This window comes from Lissotriton helveticus, chromosome 10 (assembly GCF_964261635.1).
Source record: "Lissotriton helveticus chromosome 10, aLisHel1.1, whole genome shotgun sequence".
NCBI classification, from domain to species: Eukaryota; Metazoa; Chordata; class Amphibia; order Caudata; family Salamandridae; genus Lissotriton; species Lissotriton helveticus.
This window is the reverse complement of record NC_136071.1, coordinates 655,973,953-655,993,092: the sequence shown is the minus strand read 5'-3', so window position 1 is coordinate 655,993,092 and position 19,140 is coordinate 655,973,953. Positions and strand designations below refer to the sequence as shown.

The 19,140-nt window shown below is 44.0% G+C and overlaps 1 protein-coding gene across 2 annotated transcripts in view; it reads left to right on the top strand.

Moving 5' to 3' along the window:
- The window catches only part of LOC144784432 (multidrug resistance-associated protein 1-like), a 1,651,426-nt gene that overhangs the window by 1,141,287 nt on the left and 490,999 nt on the right, over positions 1–19,140 (top strand). For both annotated transcript variants that reach the window (XM_078663183.1, XM_078663184.1), the window contains one exon: positions 18,166–18,292. In XM_078663183.1, coding sequence (XP_078519309.1) covers positions 18,166–18,292 — 127 coding nt within the window. The remainder of the gene's footprint in view (positions 1–18,165; positions 18,293–19,140) is intronic.

Sequence of the window (19,140 nt, the reverse complement as noted above, 5' to 3'; positions counted from 1 at the left end):
AGACCATATATAGTTAGGAATTAGCATTTACAAAACCTTGAAAATTCACTGAAAAAACCATAGGTTATAGACCATATATAGTTAGGAATTAGCATTTAGAAAACCTTATTTTACTCACACAAAACCATTGAAATTCCATATATAGTTAGTTGCACTAACTATATATCGCGCACCCGCAATCCACTGCTGATGATGTCACATATTACATCATTCATGACATGGTCAGTGACATCACTGATGACATCACTGATGACATCTCAAATGACATCACTGATGACATCATCTAGTGTCTGTGTGTTTTTGTAAAGTTTAAATACGTTTTACATATTGAAGAATGAGTGGATGTATGGAAGACTGAGTGTGTGTGTGGCTGGCTGGGAGGTGTGTGACTCTGTGCATATCAATGTGTACTTGTATCAGTGATTGTATAAGAGAGTAAGTATGTGTTAGTATATGTGTGAAAAGTATGGTGTTCTGTGTTTAACTATAGATGAGGAAATCGAAGTGTGATTGATTCTTCACAGGACTGACTAGGTGTATGAGTGCATATGATAGTGTTCTAATAATAACTGACTGTATGTATGAGTAATTGTATGGGTGAATGAGTGAATGTGTGTGTAGACGTACGAATCAGTGAGTGCGTATGTAGTAACTGGTATTGGTGTGTCATGATGTCATCAGTGATGTCATTTGAGATGTCATCAGTGATGTCATCAGTGATGTCACTGAAGTATGGTGTTCTGTGTTTAACTGTATAGATGAAGAAATGGAAGTGTGATTGATTCTTTACAGGACTGACTTGGTGTGTGAGTAACTCCATGGATGAGTGGCAGTGTGTGACTGTCTGCATAGGTGTATGATTGCATATGATAGTGTTGTAATAATGAGTGACTGTATGTATGAGTGATTGTATGGGTGAATGAGTGAATGTGTGTGTAGACGTAGGAATCAGTGAGTGCGTATGTAGTAACTGGTATTGGTGTGTCATGATGTCATCAGTGATGTCATTTGAGATGTCATCAGTGATGTCATCAGTGATGTCATTTGAGATGTCATCAGTGATGTCATCAGTGATGTCACTGACCATGTCATGAATGATGTAATATGTGACATCATCAGCAGTGGATTGCGGGTGCGCGATATATAGTTAGTGCAACTAACTATATATGGAATTTCAATGGTTTTGTGTGAGTAAAATAAGGTTTTCTAAATGCTAATTCCTAACTATATATGGTCTATAACCTATGGTTTTTTCAGTGAATTTTCAAGGTTTTGTAAATGCTAATTCCTAACTATATATGGTCTATAACCTATGTTTTTTTCTGTGAATATATATATATATATATATATTCACTGAAAAAACCATAGGTTTCACACCAGTTATAGTTAGTTGGAAATTTTACTCGCATAAAACCATTGAAATTCCCACGTTATAGTTAGTTGGACTCACTATAACTTCCGCGTGCAATGCACTGCTGATGACGTCACATATTACATCACTCATGACATGGTCAGTGACATCACTGATGACATCACTGATGACACAATCCAGTGAATGTGTGTCTCTGAAAAATAAATGGTATATATGTATATGTAAAAGTTGATGGAAGAATAAATGTTTAAATAAGTGTTTACATGGATGTTTTTTTTTTTAATTGATAGGTTAACTGGTTTATTAAGTGTATCTTAGTGAATACATATATTAGAGAGTAATGTTTAAATATATGTATTAGTGTTTCACTTTGTGTATAAGTGGCTGCATGGGTTCGTGAGTAGCTACATGTGTATGTATATGGGTATTAGATGTTTTTCTTAGTATCAGTATGAGTGTTTGTATGGTTTGGTGGGGGTATTACTTAGCACATACATGCATGAATGACTGACTCTTTGTATGTGTTTTGAAGACCGCATATGTGCAGGACTGCATGGGTGGATGAGTGTGTATATGTGTGTGTTAGTGAGTGAATGACTGTCTCACTAGTGTCTTTATCAGTAACTACATATGTTTTAATCTAGTATATGTGAATATTGATGTATATAAGTGAGTATATGTGAGAGTGAGGGATTGTAAGAGTTCCTGTTTAAATTAGTATGTTTCTATAAGTGATTGTTTAAGAGAGTAAGTATGTGTAAGTTTCCTTAGAAGTAAAGTGGTAGTGTGTGTATAGCTGTATATGCAAATAAATGGATGTTCAATAGTTTATTTGCATGTGTGAGTATGTGTGAGAGTATCTTTTGGATGACTGTCGGTGTGTAAGAGGATGTATAGGTGTATCACTACATATGATGAGTGAGTATATGTATGAGTGACTATATAGAACTGTTGGTGAATGAGTGGATGTGTATATAGATGGTGGAATTATTGAATTGGTTGTTGTAACTGGTATGGGTATCTCCATTTTTTTGAAAATTTTAGTTTCCATTTTTGAACGTGTTTCAAGGGTTACATTACAGTGAAAGGAGGTCTGTCACTCTGTCACAAGGATGGTGTCATCAGTGATGTCATGAGTGATGTCACTGACCATGTCATGAGTGATGTAATATGTGACGTCATCAGCAGTGCATTGCACGCGCAAGTTATAGTGAGTCCAACTAACTATAACGTGGAAATTTCAATGGTTTTATGAGTAAAATTTCCAGCTAACTATAACTGGCGTGAAACCTATGGTTTTTTCAGTGAATTTCAAAGGTTTTTTAAAACATAATTCTTAACTATAATGTTTGTGAAACCTATGGTTTTTTGAGTGATTTTTATAGTTTTTTTTAAAAGTAATTCCTTTGTATATTGACTTTGTAACCTACTATTTTTTTGTTATTAGCTGTTTTTTACAACTATTAATTATATTTTTTGAAAAAAAAAAGTGTTCAATGTATATATATATTTTTTTACATTTTTTCCTGGTGCGCGCACCGGTAAGCTCTCCCGAGAGCGCACCGAGAGCGCTATTTCAGCGTTCGTAAAAAAAAATATGCATGAAAACAAAATAATAATGGAAGACATTTAGTATCATACTTATAAAAGCAGTATTTTTGATTTACGAAATGAAAATGATTTTGCATTTCCGTAAAGCTATCAAAACGTCACTCAGGCGCGCCGCGTGAGCGCCCCCGGAAGCGCCTACGTTCGCGCCCCCGGAAGCGCTCCGGTACGCGCAGTGTAAGCGCGTCAAGTCATGTGACCTTAAAATAACTCATTTCATTGGTTCCTAAGTTTTTTTAACAAAGAATGAAATCACCACCCATTTCCTTCACTTCTTCTTTCACTTTTGTGACTGCAAGACCTGCCTTTTTGCTGTCGGATCTTTGTGGGAATAAAATCTTGATTATCATAGCTGCCAGACCATCCAGCAGTGAAGATGACTCCAATGAATTTCTTGATGAAGAGGCTCCTCAGCCGAAAGTAAAAGATCACTTTATTTGGAAGTTTTTTTCTATTCCTGATGACCAGAAGAAAGTAAATGCTCCAAAAGTGGAGTGCAGGATTTGTCACACTGTCCTGTCACGGGGTGACCCCACTAAGAAATATTCTTTTGGTAACTCCACAAGGATTCGCCATGTGGAGAGGAGGCACCCCCAGAATTTTGGCCGGGAAAGTGTCATTGCTCTGGCACGAGAGGCTCCCAGTGATGGGGCCTCTACTTCAACCGGAGGACAAACTGCATCAGGGAGGGAGCAATCACAAGAGCAGATTCCCAACATCCAGCCTGCTTTTAATAAAGGCGTTATTAAATGCAGATATTGCGATAAGTTACTTTGCTATGGGGAACAAAGTCTTCTGCTCATGGTTCGAGCATTGAATAACCATCGCTGCCGTTCCCAGCCCTAATTTTGTTTTGTTTTTTGCTCCTGTTGAGCAGTTTCCCATTCCCTGGTTTTGTTTTTGTTCTGAAAAAAAGAAGAAAAAAAAAAGTTCTTTTCAGAACTACCTCCAATTCTCATCAAAGAGCTGTGTTCTTAAAAAAATGAAAAAGAGTAAGTGAAGTGGAGTGCATTGATAAACAAGAAGAAAATGAGTGAGAAAGCACAGAAAGGGACGAAAGGAGAAGGGAAGTGAAGTAGGGGGACTGAAAGAAGGTGAGTGTCTGACCTCACCTCATCTGCACCCTGTTACCATCAATTATACCCAATACATTGAGGCCTGTCCAGGGGGCACAGAGGAGGTGAGTCTTGTCCAAGCGTCAGAGGAGGTGAGTCCTCTCCACTGCACTCATGGACACAGGCCTCACCTCCTTTGCACCCCTGGACATACCTCACCTCATCTGCACAATCTACTTCCTAATCTGAGGAAACACAGGTGACATGATTGTAAAAGGTTCAAATATATTTATTTAATCTTGCAGACACTATTTATTCCTTCTAAAAAATGTAAAAGCCATTCATTTGCTCCAAAATCGTGTTTCCAATAACATTTACGAAACAGAGCGCAGGTCATATGTACAAGCATTCCATTTCACTACTGAAACCTCACTATTTTTCAAAATACAATTCTTCTATCTAGGAAATGTTGATACCAAACATTATCATTAAACTTAACAAAAAGCAAAAAAAAAAGCTCAATCTGCTTCCTAATCTGAAGTAACACAGGTGACATGATCGTGAAAGCTTCAAATATATGTATTTAATCATGCAGACACTATTTATTCCTTCTCAAAAATGTAAAAGCCATTCATTTGCCCCAAAATCGTTTTTTAAATAACATTTAATAAACAGTGCGCAGATCCTATGTACAAGCATTCAATTTCACTAGTGAAACATTACTATTTTACAAAATACAATTCCTCTATCTTGCAAATGTTGATATCAAGCTTTATCAAAAAACATGACACAAACCAACAAGAAAGAAGCTCAATCTGCTTCCTAATCTGAGGTAACACAGGTGACATGATCGTGAAAGGTTCAAATATATTTATTTAATCATGCAGACCCATGGTACGCTCCCCGGTACGCTCCCCGGTGCGCGTACCGGGCGCTCCCCCCGCGAAAATCGGATTTTTTTTCCCCCCGCGGGGCCCTTTTATAGCCCCCACATCAAACCTAGGGGGTCAGGGGGGTCTACCCTGCCCCCTTATGGTCATTTCCCCCTTTGTTTTTGCCACCTCTTGTGTCTCGATCCTACCGAGACACAAGATGGCGGCCGCTCCGGACTGTTTGGAATGTTGACAGACACCCGTGAGCCAATCAGCTTTCCGCTCGCGTACCGAGGCGCGCTTATAGATATATATATATATATATTTTTTTTTTAACCTAAATTACTCAAAATCCTCTGGAGCACATATCTTGAGACATAGCAAAGGCACATCGGGCTACCAGTCCCTACAATTTTGCCAAGTTTGGTGGGAATCCATTCAGCCGTTCGGGCTAAAAGTGAGTCCAACCGCCCTATGGAAATTATCATGGAGAAAACACGTTTTGGGACCCCCCTTTTATCTCGGCCCCCGCTTGACGAATGCCCCCCAAACTTTACTTTCAGGGAAGGAGCAGAGCGGAGCGGGCCATCTAATTTGAGAAATTCGCGAAAATTCGTCCACCGGCGGCAAAGTTATTCCCAATAGAATGTTGCGGATTTCCTATGGAAACTAGGTCCGAACTATAACTACCTACTGGCAACCGCCAGTAGGTAATCTATGTGTATATATATATATATATATATGTATGTATGTATGTATGTATGTATGTATATATATATATGTATGTATATATATATATATATATATGTATATATATATATATATATATATATATATATATATATACACATACACATACACAAAAGCAGAGAACTCTGGGTAGTTCTCAAGTTTCGGTGGAAAGCAGCTCCAGTATAGAGCGCTCTAAACACCAGCGACACTCTAAATTTGCTCACCTCAAATGTCTGCTTTTCTATCAAAGTCTTTAAGCGTAGGATTAGGACAGTGCAATCCACGCCGAGATCGAAAGGGACAAAGTCTTTTATCATTCCTACAGCAAAGTTTTTAAGCATAGGATAAACACAGTGCTATCCTTGCCAAGCTGTAAAACAGCCAAAACCTTTTACCACTCCAGGCTCAGTATTACAGCTTTGGATTGTTAAATACCATTCAAGCCAACTTGAGATGAATAAAAGCAACCCCTGATACGTATTGAGCTCTCCTTGGAGCTCTTCAAAGAGGTATAGCTTTGTCCAGACACAAGGGAGCACCCAGTAGAAATTTAAACATTCCCTTTCAGGCATAGAGTGATGCATATATTATGCAAAAAAAGGCAGCAACTAGTTTCAGCCAATGACCTAGTCAGTGTCATGGCTTTCTTCAGGATCCTTTTAACTGCCTGGATCACTGGTTTAGTAACACACCGATGCAATGTTATTTTTCTTTTTTGTTGACTTTACATGGACGTAGCTAACAGAGATCCTGAAGAAAGCCACAACACTGACAAGGTCATTGGCTGAAACCGGACGATAACTATCCAGTACGACTGAATCGAATGTTTTCAGTTGAACCTGTTTGTTTTCTGTTTTAACTAGCACAAGGTAGAAAGAATAAAGGTCAGGAGGCTTAACCTTGCAGTTAGTTTGAACTCGCTCATGTACTTGCACAGCACTTCTCCCATCACACCACCAGCTCACATTGGTTTTTAGTAATAACCCATCCAATCTAAAAAAAATCCCTGAGATCCTCCATCTCAGCGAGGGGGTTTTAACCTGCATCATGACTACGCTTCATGGTGCAAGGAGGATTCCCAATGATGAAGCATGACCCCATTGGTGTGTGAGTGAAACCGTCCTTAAAAGGGACACCCCCCTGTAGTCAGCCCCTTTTTTGCGTTACATTGTGTCAGACCTGAGTGCTCTGTGTGTATTGAGCTTTACAAATGGTCAGTTTGCCCTCACTGGTCTTTTAAATATCCTCAGGCCCCTTGTGTGTATATATGTTAAGCTGAACCAGTGTTTATTTGGAAATACTCTGTGAATGCCTCTCGAACCTCAGATCTAAATAAGTCGTCTAACTGTGCATTTGATGGGAAGCACCATGGGGCACGAAGTGGCATAGACCCGGGGAGCCGCAAGGCAAGTAATACCGGGGAATGATCCAACAGAGTTCTAGGAAGATGCGTAATATTACCAAGTGCTAGCACTAGCTTGGAAGTGACATACCAATGGTCAATATGCGACCACGAGCCATGCTGTGAAGATAAGAATTTGTAACACCTTTCTGTCTGAGCAATGTTTAAGTCGCCAAGCGTCCTTAAGGAAGTTAGATTCAGTAAGGAAGTAAACTCTTGGTGAGAGTGGGGTTTAGTAATAACCCTCGTGCCGGTTGTGTTTTGCTGGGTCCAACGTGAGATTGAAGTGTCCTCCCATGAGTATCGTGTGGTTGTGCGTTCGGTCAAGCTGTACTGTGAGACCTGTAAAAAAGTCAGCGGGAGTCTACATTAGGCACATAAACATTTACTAACACAACGGGCAAATTGGCTAACATGCCATGGACCAGAAGGAAGCGGCCCTCCAGATCAGCCTAGAAGGACCCCACGTGTGACGAATGGGATACATCTATGTATCACTATACATACTCCTCTGGTATACGTGATGTAATTCGCAAAGAAGCGGTTAATTCCCCAGGAAGCAGCAACTCGACTAGGGATGCCGGAGGGGAAAGGTTGGTTTCCTGTAGGAACGCATTTCGGGCTCTGTGTCGGGATAGATATTATAGTACCTGGCGTCACTTGAGCGGATTGGACAGTCCACGCACAATCCATATGATGCATTTAAGTGCTGTGCTTTCCGTTCTTGCAGGCGTCACTGGAATTTAACTAATAGTATATTTGCAACAGTGGTGTAAGTGATACACATGTCCTGGAAATGCAGTAAGTGTCTAAAGATTTCTTCCTGTGTGTTACAAGCAAGACATTTTTCAAGAAACTAATCATATGAACTCCCCCGTCCACCCCCCCCCCCCCCCCCCCCCCACACACACCCCCCCTTGATCCTCAATGCTCAATGGGAAGCTACAAATTTGCTCCTGGTGTATCCCAACATAAAAACCAACAAGGTGGAGTCATCCTCTGGGCAACACTCAGGGTGCTGTGCCTATGGACCAAAATTAACATGGCAAAGAAAAGTAGGCCAGTGCTTGTCTAAGTGTCAATCATCACACTCAGCAGCGCCAGATCTCCATGTGGTGCAAGTCCCCTTTGCTGTCCACTTGCCCATCACCTTAAAGCATGTTACAAACAGAACCTGGCCCCTGACAGAGCACGCCAGGGTCAGCTTGTATTGGGAGGTGACGGAGGACCATTAGCTCCAATATCAGTAGACTAGGATGGGCCCAGACGGTTTTCCTAGCAGAAAGTAGTGGCCTCGGATGGGGTATCGAAAATGTACGTTTCGCGATTGTGCTGAACTCTGTCGGGCAGTGTACAGCATGGAGTACTTCACATTGGCTTTTGCCAGACAGCGCTTCGCATCGGATACTTTTAACAGCCTTCTTCTTGCACAATCGGCGTGAAGTCTGGGAAAAATAATAGGGTCATGTCCTGGTGCTTTAATGTAGATCTCTCCCTCGTGAGGGGCAAGAGTGTATCCCGGTCTTGATAGTTGAGGAGCCTAACAATGATCAATCGGGCCTGAGCGCCCGAATCGGGGCATGGGCCAGGGGACCTGTGCCCCCTCTCAATTGAGAACGTGGGAGACTCCACATAGGCCTGTATTGATAGACTCGGCCACCCTAGCGATGCGGATTTTGTTCCTGCAGGACCTTGCCTCCATATCTTCCACCTTCGCAGCCATAAGTTTCAGCATTGTCTCCAGCCTCTCTAGGTGCTTCGAATCGGCAGCATTAGTATCTTCGAGATCTGACATGCGTGGCTCAGCCAAGGAAAGGTGCGCCTCGTGGCGCTTAGCCGGCTTGTGCATATTTTCTAGCTGTGTGGCTAGTGCATCCAATCTAGTGTCCACAGACCATAAAGCCAGCTCGCAGTTCAGCGAGGATTGTCGCTGTCTCCTCAGATTTGTCCGGGCCGGGGCCCCAGTGCTCGAGGCTGCCCCCATGACGCTGCCTCCTCGCCACGTCGAGGTGTCAAGGACATCTCAAAATAGGAGGCGGTGACGAGAGTCAGTACGCCCCATGCTGCAATACAAGGTCAAGCCAGGTGATGGTGCAGATGGATGGGACAGTCCGCCAACCTCATCTCAGCTTCAGGGCGCTGTGGATCCAAGCTGCTAGTAATGAGTGGTGCAATGCCAATGATTCAGCTTAGATGTAGGGCATAGGCACTGCACAGAGCCATACAAGCTGTAGATGATGTAGTCATGACGGGGCCAGCACCTTCATGTGTACAGGAGCGTGCACAGACCCGCACCAGAGCTCCAGTCTCAGCCACAGGCAAACCGATCAAACTCCAGTTGCCTCGTATGATGTGTCCTCATGGCCTCCAAAGGGGTGGCAGCAGCACTAGGCGTCCCCCACCACGGAGCAGGGCAATGTTGACGAACAGGGTGCAAGTATGGGGGAGTCCGCACCGCACATCTCCGCAGGCACTAACACCACACCAGGCGGTAATGGTATAGAGGGGGGCAAAGGCACAACGCAACTCCCGTCCAGCTCCTATTGGCAGTATCAGATCAGCAGCACAGGCTTCTGTAGTCAGGCTTCCTTCTCCATGCAGCTCCCACCCCAGATGATGCCTGGCCGCACCGGCCTCAATTTTGAGTATGCAGGCAGGAACAGTGGTGGCCCCACCCTCCGGGTCACCCGCGACCCCTGTCGTCGGGGGGCCTTTGAGGGCCGCTCCAGTCGGCCGCCTGCATTCATTGGGTCTACATGATCAGCCAGCCCCCGCTGCCCCAAATCCGCTCCAAAGCAGCAGGAAGGTCATCAGCAGTGTTTCGTCCCAGCGAGGGCAGCTGATGATTTGTTCATTTTTGGAGATCAGCCCATATTGGGGCGGCACTGCGCCAGAGCTTCAGGCTTGAGCGGCCATGTTTGTTCTCGGCCAGGCCACGCTCCCTCTGTGGTGTACATCTTATAAATTACATTATCTTCAAATAGTGTGATATAGAGTAAACACTCTACATAGAGTAAACACTATTTACTGTACCCACTTTTCTACTCCTATAAACTTAATTTCTCCGTGTAGGTTGGGTGACTGTGAGGGGTGTGATGCAGATAAAAGCTATCCGTATAGAGCATCAATTTTGGAACAGACTTTGAGTATCTTGGAGAACTTAGCTTTCTCTGAACAGTTTTATATATGGTGAACATAGTGTGCAATAAGGATTTCCCATAAATCTGTGGTTGATTGTTAATGTGAACTTTTTTATCAGTGATGTCACTGACCATGTCATGAATGATGTAATATGTGACGTCGTCAGCAGTGCATTGTAGGGGTGCGAGTTATAGTTAGCTCAAGTAACTATTACAGGGGAATTTCTATCGTTTTGTTTGAGTAAAACGTCCAACTAACTATAATGTCCCTGAAACCTTTGTTTTTTTCAGTGAATTACTAAGGTTTTTTAAATGCTAATTTCTAACTATAACTTGCCTGAAAGCTATGTTTTTTTCAGTGAATTTCAAAGGTTTTTTTAAATGCTAATTTTTAATTATAATGTTCATCAAAGCTATCTTTTTTTCTGTATTTTTTAATTATCCCATTCTCAACCTGGTAAAAACTGCAAATCCCACCACTATTCCATCGACACCTTCCGCCAGCAAAATTGCCACAAACGAGAACCACAACTAACGCAAATGATATGCAAAGTAGGCAATCCCGTGCAAAAAAAACATGACAACGCCACTTCCCCATATTTTCAACGACCAGCCAAATCTGCAATGTGATCCAAAAAGCTGGCGATCAGCCGAGTTACCAGTAACAAATTAACATCAACCTATAACTGGTGTAAGGAGGTTGACTATCTACTGCGTGAATTGGACCCAACTCACAGCCACATTTAAAGACCAACACGTGATGGACCTACTGATCATGCAGCTCCGACACCCAACAAGACCACAACACCCAGTGCCACCACCACCAGAACCTCCGCCCCCTTCCCCGGACCACCCCCCCCTACTACCACCGAGGCAGCGCAAAACAGGACAACTGACCTTCCCAAAACACCATGTTCCCTCAGCTGCACAATAGCTGAATGTTGGGAGATGTGGCAACCAACTATGTATGAAGGAGGCAAGTCACCCATCAATAATAATGCACACAATGCCAAGTGTAACGCTGATGTGCTGCACAGACCTCACTATGTAAATCACAAACCTCTCCATGTGTAGATATACTATGGATACTTGTTGTGTAGTGAACAGTGGATGAAACCATGTTACCTCAGGCAGTGGGGAAGATGTCGTTCATGTAGCTGTGTTGTCCCCCCTGGAAGCGGGAGCGAAGTGGGCTGGTCCAACGTACGCCACTCCAGCGTAGGATTATGAATAAATAGACCAGGCCCTGGAAGTGGTTCACTTCTGGGATGACCAACGACTCTGCCAGAGCGGCGGCCCTGACCCTGCCACGTGGCTGCCGCCATGACCGCAAGCCTCCTCGACACAGGCCCCCTGCGAACCCTGCGGCACAGCACCGCAGACTTATGTCTGTACCGACTACTGCCTTCGATCTACACTGTGGACAGCAGGGCTCACAATTCAAATGCAGTGGCGGTTGCAGATGACGCAGTCCAGTTCGCAAGACACGTTGCTCCCAGTGTGGCCCGCCCGGACCCTGCATCATCGCAGTGTGCGCACATGCTGTGTGCTTCAGGTGCTACGAATTGACTGCACCATAAGTCATCGACACGTGGCCTTATCAAGGCAGAATTCATTAAACAAAAGACACTGCTCCCAGTGCGACCCGTTTGGACCACGCATCATCGCTGGCTGCACACACGCTATGTGCTTTAGGTGCTACTAACTCACTGCTCCATAAGTCATCACCACGTACCCTTACTAAGACCGAATTCATTAGACAAAAGACATTGCTCCCAGTGCGGCCCGCCGGGACCACGTATCATCGCAGGGTGCGCACACACTGAATGCTTCTGGTGCCACGAACTCAGTGCCACGTGGCTGTGCGTCCATCCTGACCGCTGCCTCCGCCCTACACTGGGGTTACACGGTTCACAATTCAAGATTAGTAGCAACGCAAATTGTGTAAGAGACTATAATGGATTAAGAAGACCAAATGATCCCAATTTCTGCAGCTCAAGTCCACGTCAAGTGCCTCTGGGCCTTTGCTGACCGCTGCCTCTGGCCTAAACTATGGTAGACCGGCGACATGTGGTTCCAACTAACCCTGTTCAACACAAGCTGATCCCACATGTGTAACTGAGTCCTGAATGGCAGTGACCCCAACTTCGTGGCAGCGACTATAGCACCACACTCCCTTTGATTAGTGAGGGGTATTTGCTTATGGAAGGCCAGCGACACGTGGTGCCACTTAACCTGAACTACGTAGGCCGGTGGGGCCACCAACGTATGCACGTGGCTGTGGGCCCTTGCTCACCGCTGCCTCCTGCCTAAACTGTGGAAGACCGGCGACACATGGTGCCACTAACCGTCTTCAACACAAGCCGATCCCACATGTGAACTGTGTCCTGATTGGCAGTGACACCAAGTCTGTGGCAGCGACTACAGCACCAGACTCCCTCTGATCAGTGAGGCATACTTCCATATGCAACGGCGGCGACACGTGGTGCCACTAACCCTCTTTAACACAAGACAGTCCCACATGTGTAACTGTGTCCTGAGTCCTGAATGGCAGTGACCCCAAGTCCGTGGCACCGACCACAGCACCACTCCTTTCAAACTGTGAGGGGTATTTCCATATGCAACTACAGACTTCAGTAGGCAAGTAACTATCACAGTCCTACACCCTCCATATTATCCTTTTAGTATCCTGCTTCAAAAACTTTTTTTTATATCAGTTATAGCTTCACTACAAAGACCAAATCTTCAAGAGCAAACCAACATGGAATAGCAATCTACACTGCGGACAGTACAGCTCGCAATTCCAATTTTAAATGCTAATTGTACTCAGAAAATACAACACTTCGTCAGTGTATTATATACTTATTTAATCTTTTCATGATATGCCTACACTGCACTCAGTAGGGCTCACAATTAAAATTATTTCTTCATTCATTAACTACAGAGTCCACTAGGCAAGTAACTATTACAGGCCTTCAATCTACATATCAATATCCTTTTAGTATCCTTTCTTCTTGAACATTTTTTATATCAGTTATAGATTTACTACAATCACCAAATGCATTTTCAAGTACAAACGAACACTCAATCTACACTGCGGCCAGCAGAGCTCACATTTAGAATTTTAGACACGTGGTTCCAACTAAGCCTGTTCAACACAAGCCGATTCCACATGTGTAACTGTGTCCTGAGTCCTGAATGGCAGTGACCCCAAGTCCATGGCAGCGACCACAGCACCACACTCCCTCTGATCAGTGAGGCATATTTCGATATGCAAGGCCGGTGACACGTAGTCCCACTAACCCTCTTTAACACAAGCCGATCCCACATGTGTAACTGTGTCCTGAGTCCTGAATGGCAGTGACCCGAACTTCGTGACAACGACCACAGCACCAGAGACTCTTCGATTAGTGATTTGCATATGGAAGGCCGGCAACACATGGTGCCACTGAACCTACACTACGCAGGCTGGTGGCGCCACCAACGTATGCACGTGGCTGTGGGTCCTTGCTCATTGCTACCTCTGGCCCACACTACGGTCAGCACGCCTCACAATTCAGATAGTCCTGATTCCACATGATGCAGTCCAGAAGGCAAGACACATTCCTCCCAGTGCGGCCCGTCAACACCAAGCATCATCACAGGCTCATACAGTCTCAATGCTTCTGGTGCCACCAACCCTATTTAAGACAAGCCAATCCCACAACGCCACATCTGTAACTGTGTCCTGAGTCCTGAATGGCAGTGACCCAAAGTCCGTGGCAGCGACCAGAGCACCTGACTCCCTTCAGTCTTATTTGTTGTTCTTTTCTTTAAATAAATTTTTTATATGTAAATCTATACATGACTAAGATTTTTGTTTGTCCAACCGCACAGGGACCCTTCCGGGCCCAAGAAGGTTGTTTGGGGTATGTTGGTAATGTCGGAAGATGGTGCGTTACCTGGGGATGTGGGCAGAGGCAGCGTCAAATGGGTATCTGTCACAGAAAGAACTCCAATATGTTTTCACAAATGCCTCGCACAGATGCCAGCTAACGGACTGAATCACAAAATGATTCTTCAATACTTATGTATTGCGAGTTATGAACAGTTCGCACCCAGGCTTGCAGAGGGACAGCTGTGTCCAGTCCGCTCAACTCAGACGTAGTACTACGAGCCGTCCACGTCATTATAGCTATCCCTGCCCTGTTCCGTCCTACGCCAATCACGCCACTCCGATTACGTTCCGACGTTGGCCCCACATAGCTACCTGTCGCAGGCGTACTCGCTGTTGCTGTGCAGTTCACTAGTTCTCAATATCTCACGGCAACTCCCCGAGGGCAGATTTGCACACACACCACACCCATCCGGCACATGCGTCACAGGCCATGTGACCACGCAAATATAATAAATAGACGTCACATCCTTTATTCCCGGTGCTGACTGGATGGCGGACGCTCCACAAGTCTCAATCATAAAGAGACCATGAAAAGTTGCGCAGAAGGTTAGTCACACCCGGATATGTATGGGCGTCGGGGCCTACCATCCACTTGGCGCGGACTTCAGATGCACAGGGTTAGTGCCACCTGAAGCTATGTGGCCATCAGGGGCCTACCACCACGTGGCACGGACTAGAGAGCCACAGCCTTAGCGGCACCAAACGCTGATGTGGTCTCCGCCATTGATGACTCAGGATTCAGCGTCGTGTGAGATCTGCCGGGCTGTGGAGAAGATGATTTGGTCTCAGCCATTCATGACTCTGGACTCAGCGACATCTGTGAGGTCTGCGGAAAAGCGGATGTGATATCCGCTATTCATGACTCAGGACTCAGCGACATATCTGAGATCCACGGAGTTTAGACGGGCACGTGGAGTTCCCACTGCTGCACACTCCGGTGGCACCAGGTAATTATTTGCTCATGGATGCGCAGGAGCGGCAGTGTCTCCCTCCCTCCCTCCCTCACCCTTCCCTCACCCTCCCTCCCTCACCCTCCCTCCATCCCCCTCCCTCTCTCCCCTCTCTCTCCCCCCTCTCTCCCCCCTCTCTCCCCCTCTCTCCCCCTCTCTCCCCCTCTCTCCCCCTCTCTCCCCCTCTCTTCCCCGCTCTCCCCCGCTCTCCCCCGCTCTCTCATTCTCCCTCTTTATTCCTTTCCTTCTATCTCTCTTCATTCTCACTTTCTTTCGTTCCCTCTCTTTTTCTCGCTGGCTTTTTTTTTCCTTCTCGGTTTGTCTCACTCCTTTGATATGCGCATTACACACGTCCTTATTTTGTGCTTTATTTTCCAGGCTCTGTCGTCGACATCCATGGTCCCCACAGGAGTGTTCCGCCTTGTTGTTTTGTATTATTTTTGTTACATTTTGTTTTAGTTTATCGTTCATATATATATGTTAATAAAAAATAAAGTTTGAAAATAAATTATAGTGTATATATATATATGTGTGTGTGTATATATATATATATATATATATATATATATATATATATAAAATAAAGTTTGGATAAAAGAATGAATAAGGTTTTTGGTTGTTTTCTTAACTGCTGTTTGACTTTCTTGTTCTTATCACTGTTATTTGATGGTTTCCACCATGGTGTTAAATTTTGGGGCACTTATCGCGGGAATACTGGTGATGTCTGCAGTTTGCACCAGCTTCTGAATAGTGTGTTAGATTTATCTCAACTTTACTTGCATTAAAGTGCTGATGATGAAATGCAGACTAGCCGTTCCCGTTCAAAAAGACACGAGGTGCACCTTTGTGATTTATTCTAAATACTAAAATCCTGTATTGAATTGCACGGACGTAGTGGCTGCACTTAGTGTACACAAAAATCAATGAAGAAATCTCATGGTATTTATATTGATTGGGAATAGTGTGTCACCATGTGACTCTGGGCAATAGCTCAAATCATTACCACGCCGGCCTCCAGGGCCTTCAGACCGATAGGGATGAGTAGTTGCGCTTTACAAATACCGTATTGATTTACCTTCGCACTCCCTGTATAACACCACCTAAGCACCATATACAAGTTACTGTGTTCCAAACAAAACTTCCTCCTACTACGTATAAAATATTGCTGACACTACTTGGACAGGTGTGGCAAAGCGCCCAGAGCACATGATTTTACACCATAGTACACACAGTTTGGGCTCACTGTTTCATTCCCTTGTCCGGCAGCAGCTCAATTTAGCAGCATAACACTCTAGGCAATACCTCGCTTAATTTCCGTACCCCGCACTTTCAGACCGGTAGGCGTCAGTAGTTCAGCGGCTTTAGCCCCGAGTCTGGCAGCTGCTCAGCTTACGCCCCCAGCGCCATCAGACCCGGAGGAATGAGTAGTTTGCACTTTACAAATACCGAATTGATTTCATACGCGCAAATTTACCTTCGTTACAGTGATCGAAAAAAAAGTTCCTCCTAGTAGATATAACTATTTGCTGACACTACCTGGACAGATGTGGCACAGCTGCCAGAGCACATGACTTCACAGCATATGACACACAGTTTGGACTCACGCTTTCATCCCTGAATCTGGCAGTAGCTCAGCTTAGCCCCATGAGACAATACCTCACATATCTTCCGTACCCCAGGACTTTCAGACCAGTAGGGGTCAGTAGTTCATCCTAGTAGGTATAAACACATGCTGATACTACTTCCACAGGTGTACTGCAGCGGCCAGGGCACATTACTTCACAGCATAAGGCACATAGTTTGGGCTCACTCTTTAATCCCCGAGTCCCGCAGCAGCTCACCTTGGCAGCATCAGACTCTAGGCAATACCTCACTTAATTTCTGTACCCCAGCACTTTCAGACCGGTAGGTATGAGTAGTTCGCTTCGCACCCCCTGTATAGCACACACTAAACCCCCCACAGAGGTTACTGTGCTCCTACCCTCCTCTTTCCTACTTTTTTTTGCCCTTTTCCCCCCTTACTCGCTTCAACGGAATCACAAAATGGCGGGCAACACTTCCTAGTTGTAACCGCTCGCAGCGCTCGCAACCAATAAGCAGCAAGCTCGTGCTCGTAGCGCCTCCGCCAATCAGATGGCAGAATTCCCAATTATCGATATCTGTACATTTTGATATTTCTCAAAAACGACTGAACGGATTTACACCAAATAAACAAAAGCGTGCTTTCTAGACCAAGACCCTTCCCCCTGCCAAATTTAGGGTAATTCCGTTCACCTGTTTGACCTGTAGCCTTGTCTAAAGTCTCCTGTAGAAATTGAATGGAGAAAACACGTTTTGGGACCCCCTTTTTTTCGTCCCTTCCTTGACGAATCACCCCCAAACTTTCAACATAGGAGCTGATATGAACAAAGAATTAGTTTGGAACATTTCATGAATATTCATCAAACAACACCAAAGTTATAAGCAAAGCAAAAAATGCTCTTCCTATGGAAACTTGGTACTAACTATAACTAACCTACTGGCGAGCTTTGAATGGATCATAATGGCCCTGCCCTCCCTCAGCAAAGGAAATATAGTATATTATACTGCACATCTCCATGTATGGTTTTGCTGCATGTTTTTAATGCTTTTTTATAAAAAATGTATGGAACCAAACGCAGGATTCACAAGGTTACATTTGTGCAAATAGGTGTGCTCCCAGAGGCATCATACTATTAGGAGAGTTGTTTCTCTGTGTAAAGTCATTGTAACATTCAAAATGAGAGAATGTTCTCAATTCAGTTTTACTAGACTCTGTTAATAACCAGGAATTTTACATTTTCATTGAGATAAACATTTGAATGTGTTTATTAGTATAGTGACTCTAATATGTGTTATTGGGCAACTTTATTTCACACCAATAGCATTTGTCTGTCTTTGTATATATAATCTGGGGTAGCTACTAGTTAAGGTTATGTTGCACTTCCAAATAAAAATATTTTTTTATGTACGCCCTTGTTTTTGACATGTTTGACAAATGTTCCCTACTATGGAGATTTGAGTTGCTTAGAGAAAATATAAGCATAAATATTCTAAACTGCTTGTGCTCCTGTAACAGGCAATTAAGTTCATCATCTGAAGCCAGCAAGTCTTTGCACCAAAATAGTACAACAGATTTGCAGAAGCCTGAAAAAGAGAAGGATGCTTGGAAACTGACTGAAGCTGACAAAGCCCAGACAGGAAGGGTATGGAATTATCTTCTTTGTTTTTTCTATAATATGCAACTTGATATGGCCGGAATCCATTGTGCTTTCCAGGTAACCTCAATTGATGTGCAATTCTGATCACCTTTAAGAAGCTCAGACTGTAGGTAGATTGGAAGGTGATATTGCAATTAGTGAGCAGTTATGCATTTGAGGCTGCACTTATTATCTTGCTGAAAAATGTGATGTATAAGTGGCAGTGATGGAATCTCTGGCTTTTGTTTACTCCCACCACCTGAAGCATAATCTCTTTTTGATATAGTCCGCTCTTTCCTGCCCCCCAAAATTCCATGTCACTACAAGTTCTTTCAATGTCATGATAACACACGTCTGCTTTTACATGTAGTTTTTTCTCCTTGTAGCCCCAATGTTTTACATGAGGCCTCATTTATTAAAAAAGTATCAACATTTCGTCACTTAATAAAAAAAACTGTAGTTTGAGCTTCATCATGCCTGACTTCATACAATCCTTTTAAAGAAACTGAGAGTGATATTCTGTGCTGTAATTTTAGGGGTTATCAGAAGAAGCATGGCTCCCAGTGCTTTAAATAGGCAGGTACTGTGTACCTACTCGTTCATTTGAACGGCAGAGTACCAGTGTTTCACAGCACTGGTGCAATATGTTTAATGGTAGAGTAATAGCACTTCTCAGTAGGAAATAGTTACTCGGGGAGAGTGAGCACATGTGCTTTGAAATTTCCATTTCAAGCACTGTTATCTAAACACAAGAAAACCTAGGGGTCTAAAGAATGGTACCTTTCGTACACTTAAACCGCAGCGCCAGCTTGCTGGAGAACTATAGTAGGGGTGGAAGACAGATGCAACTGAAA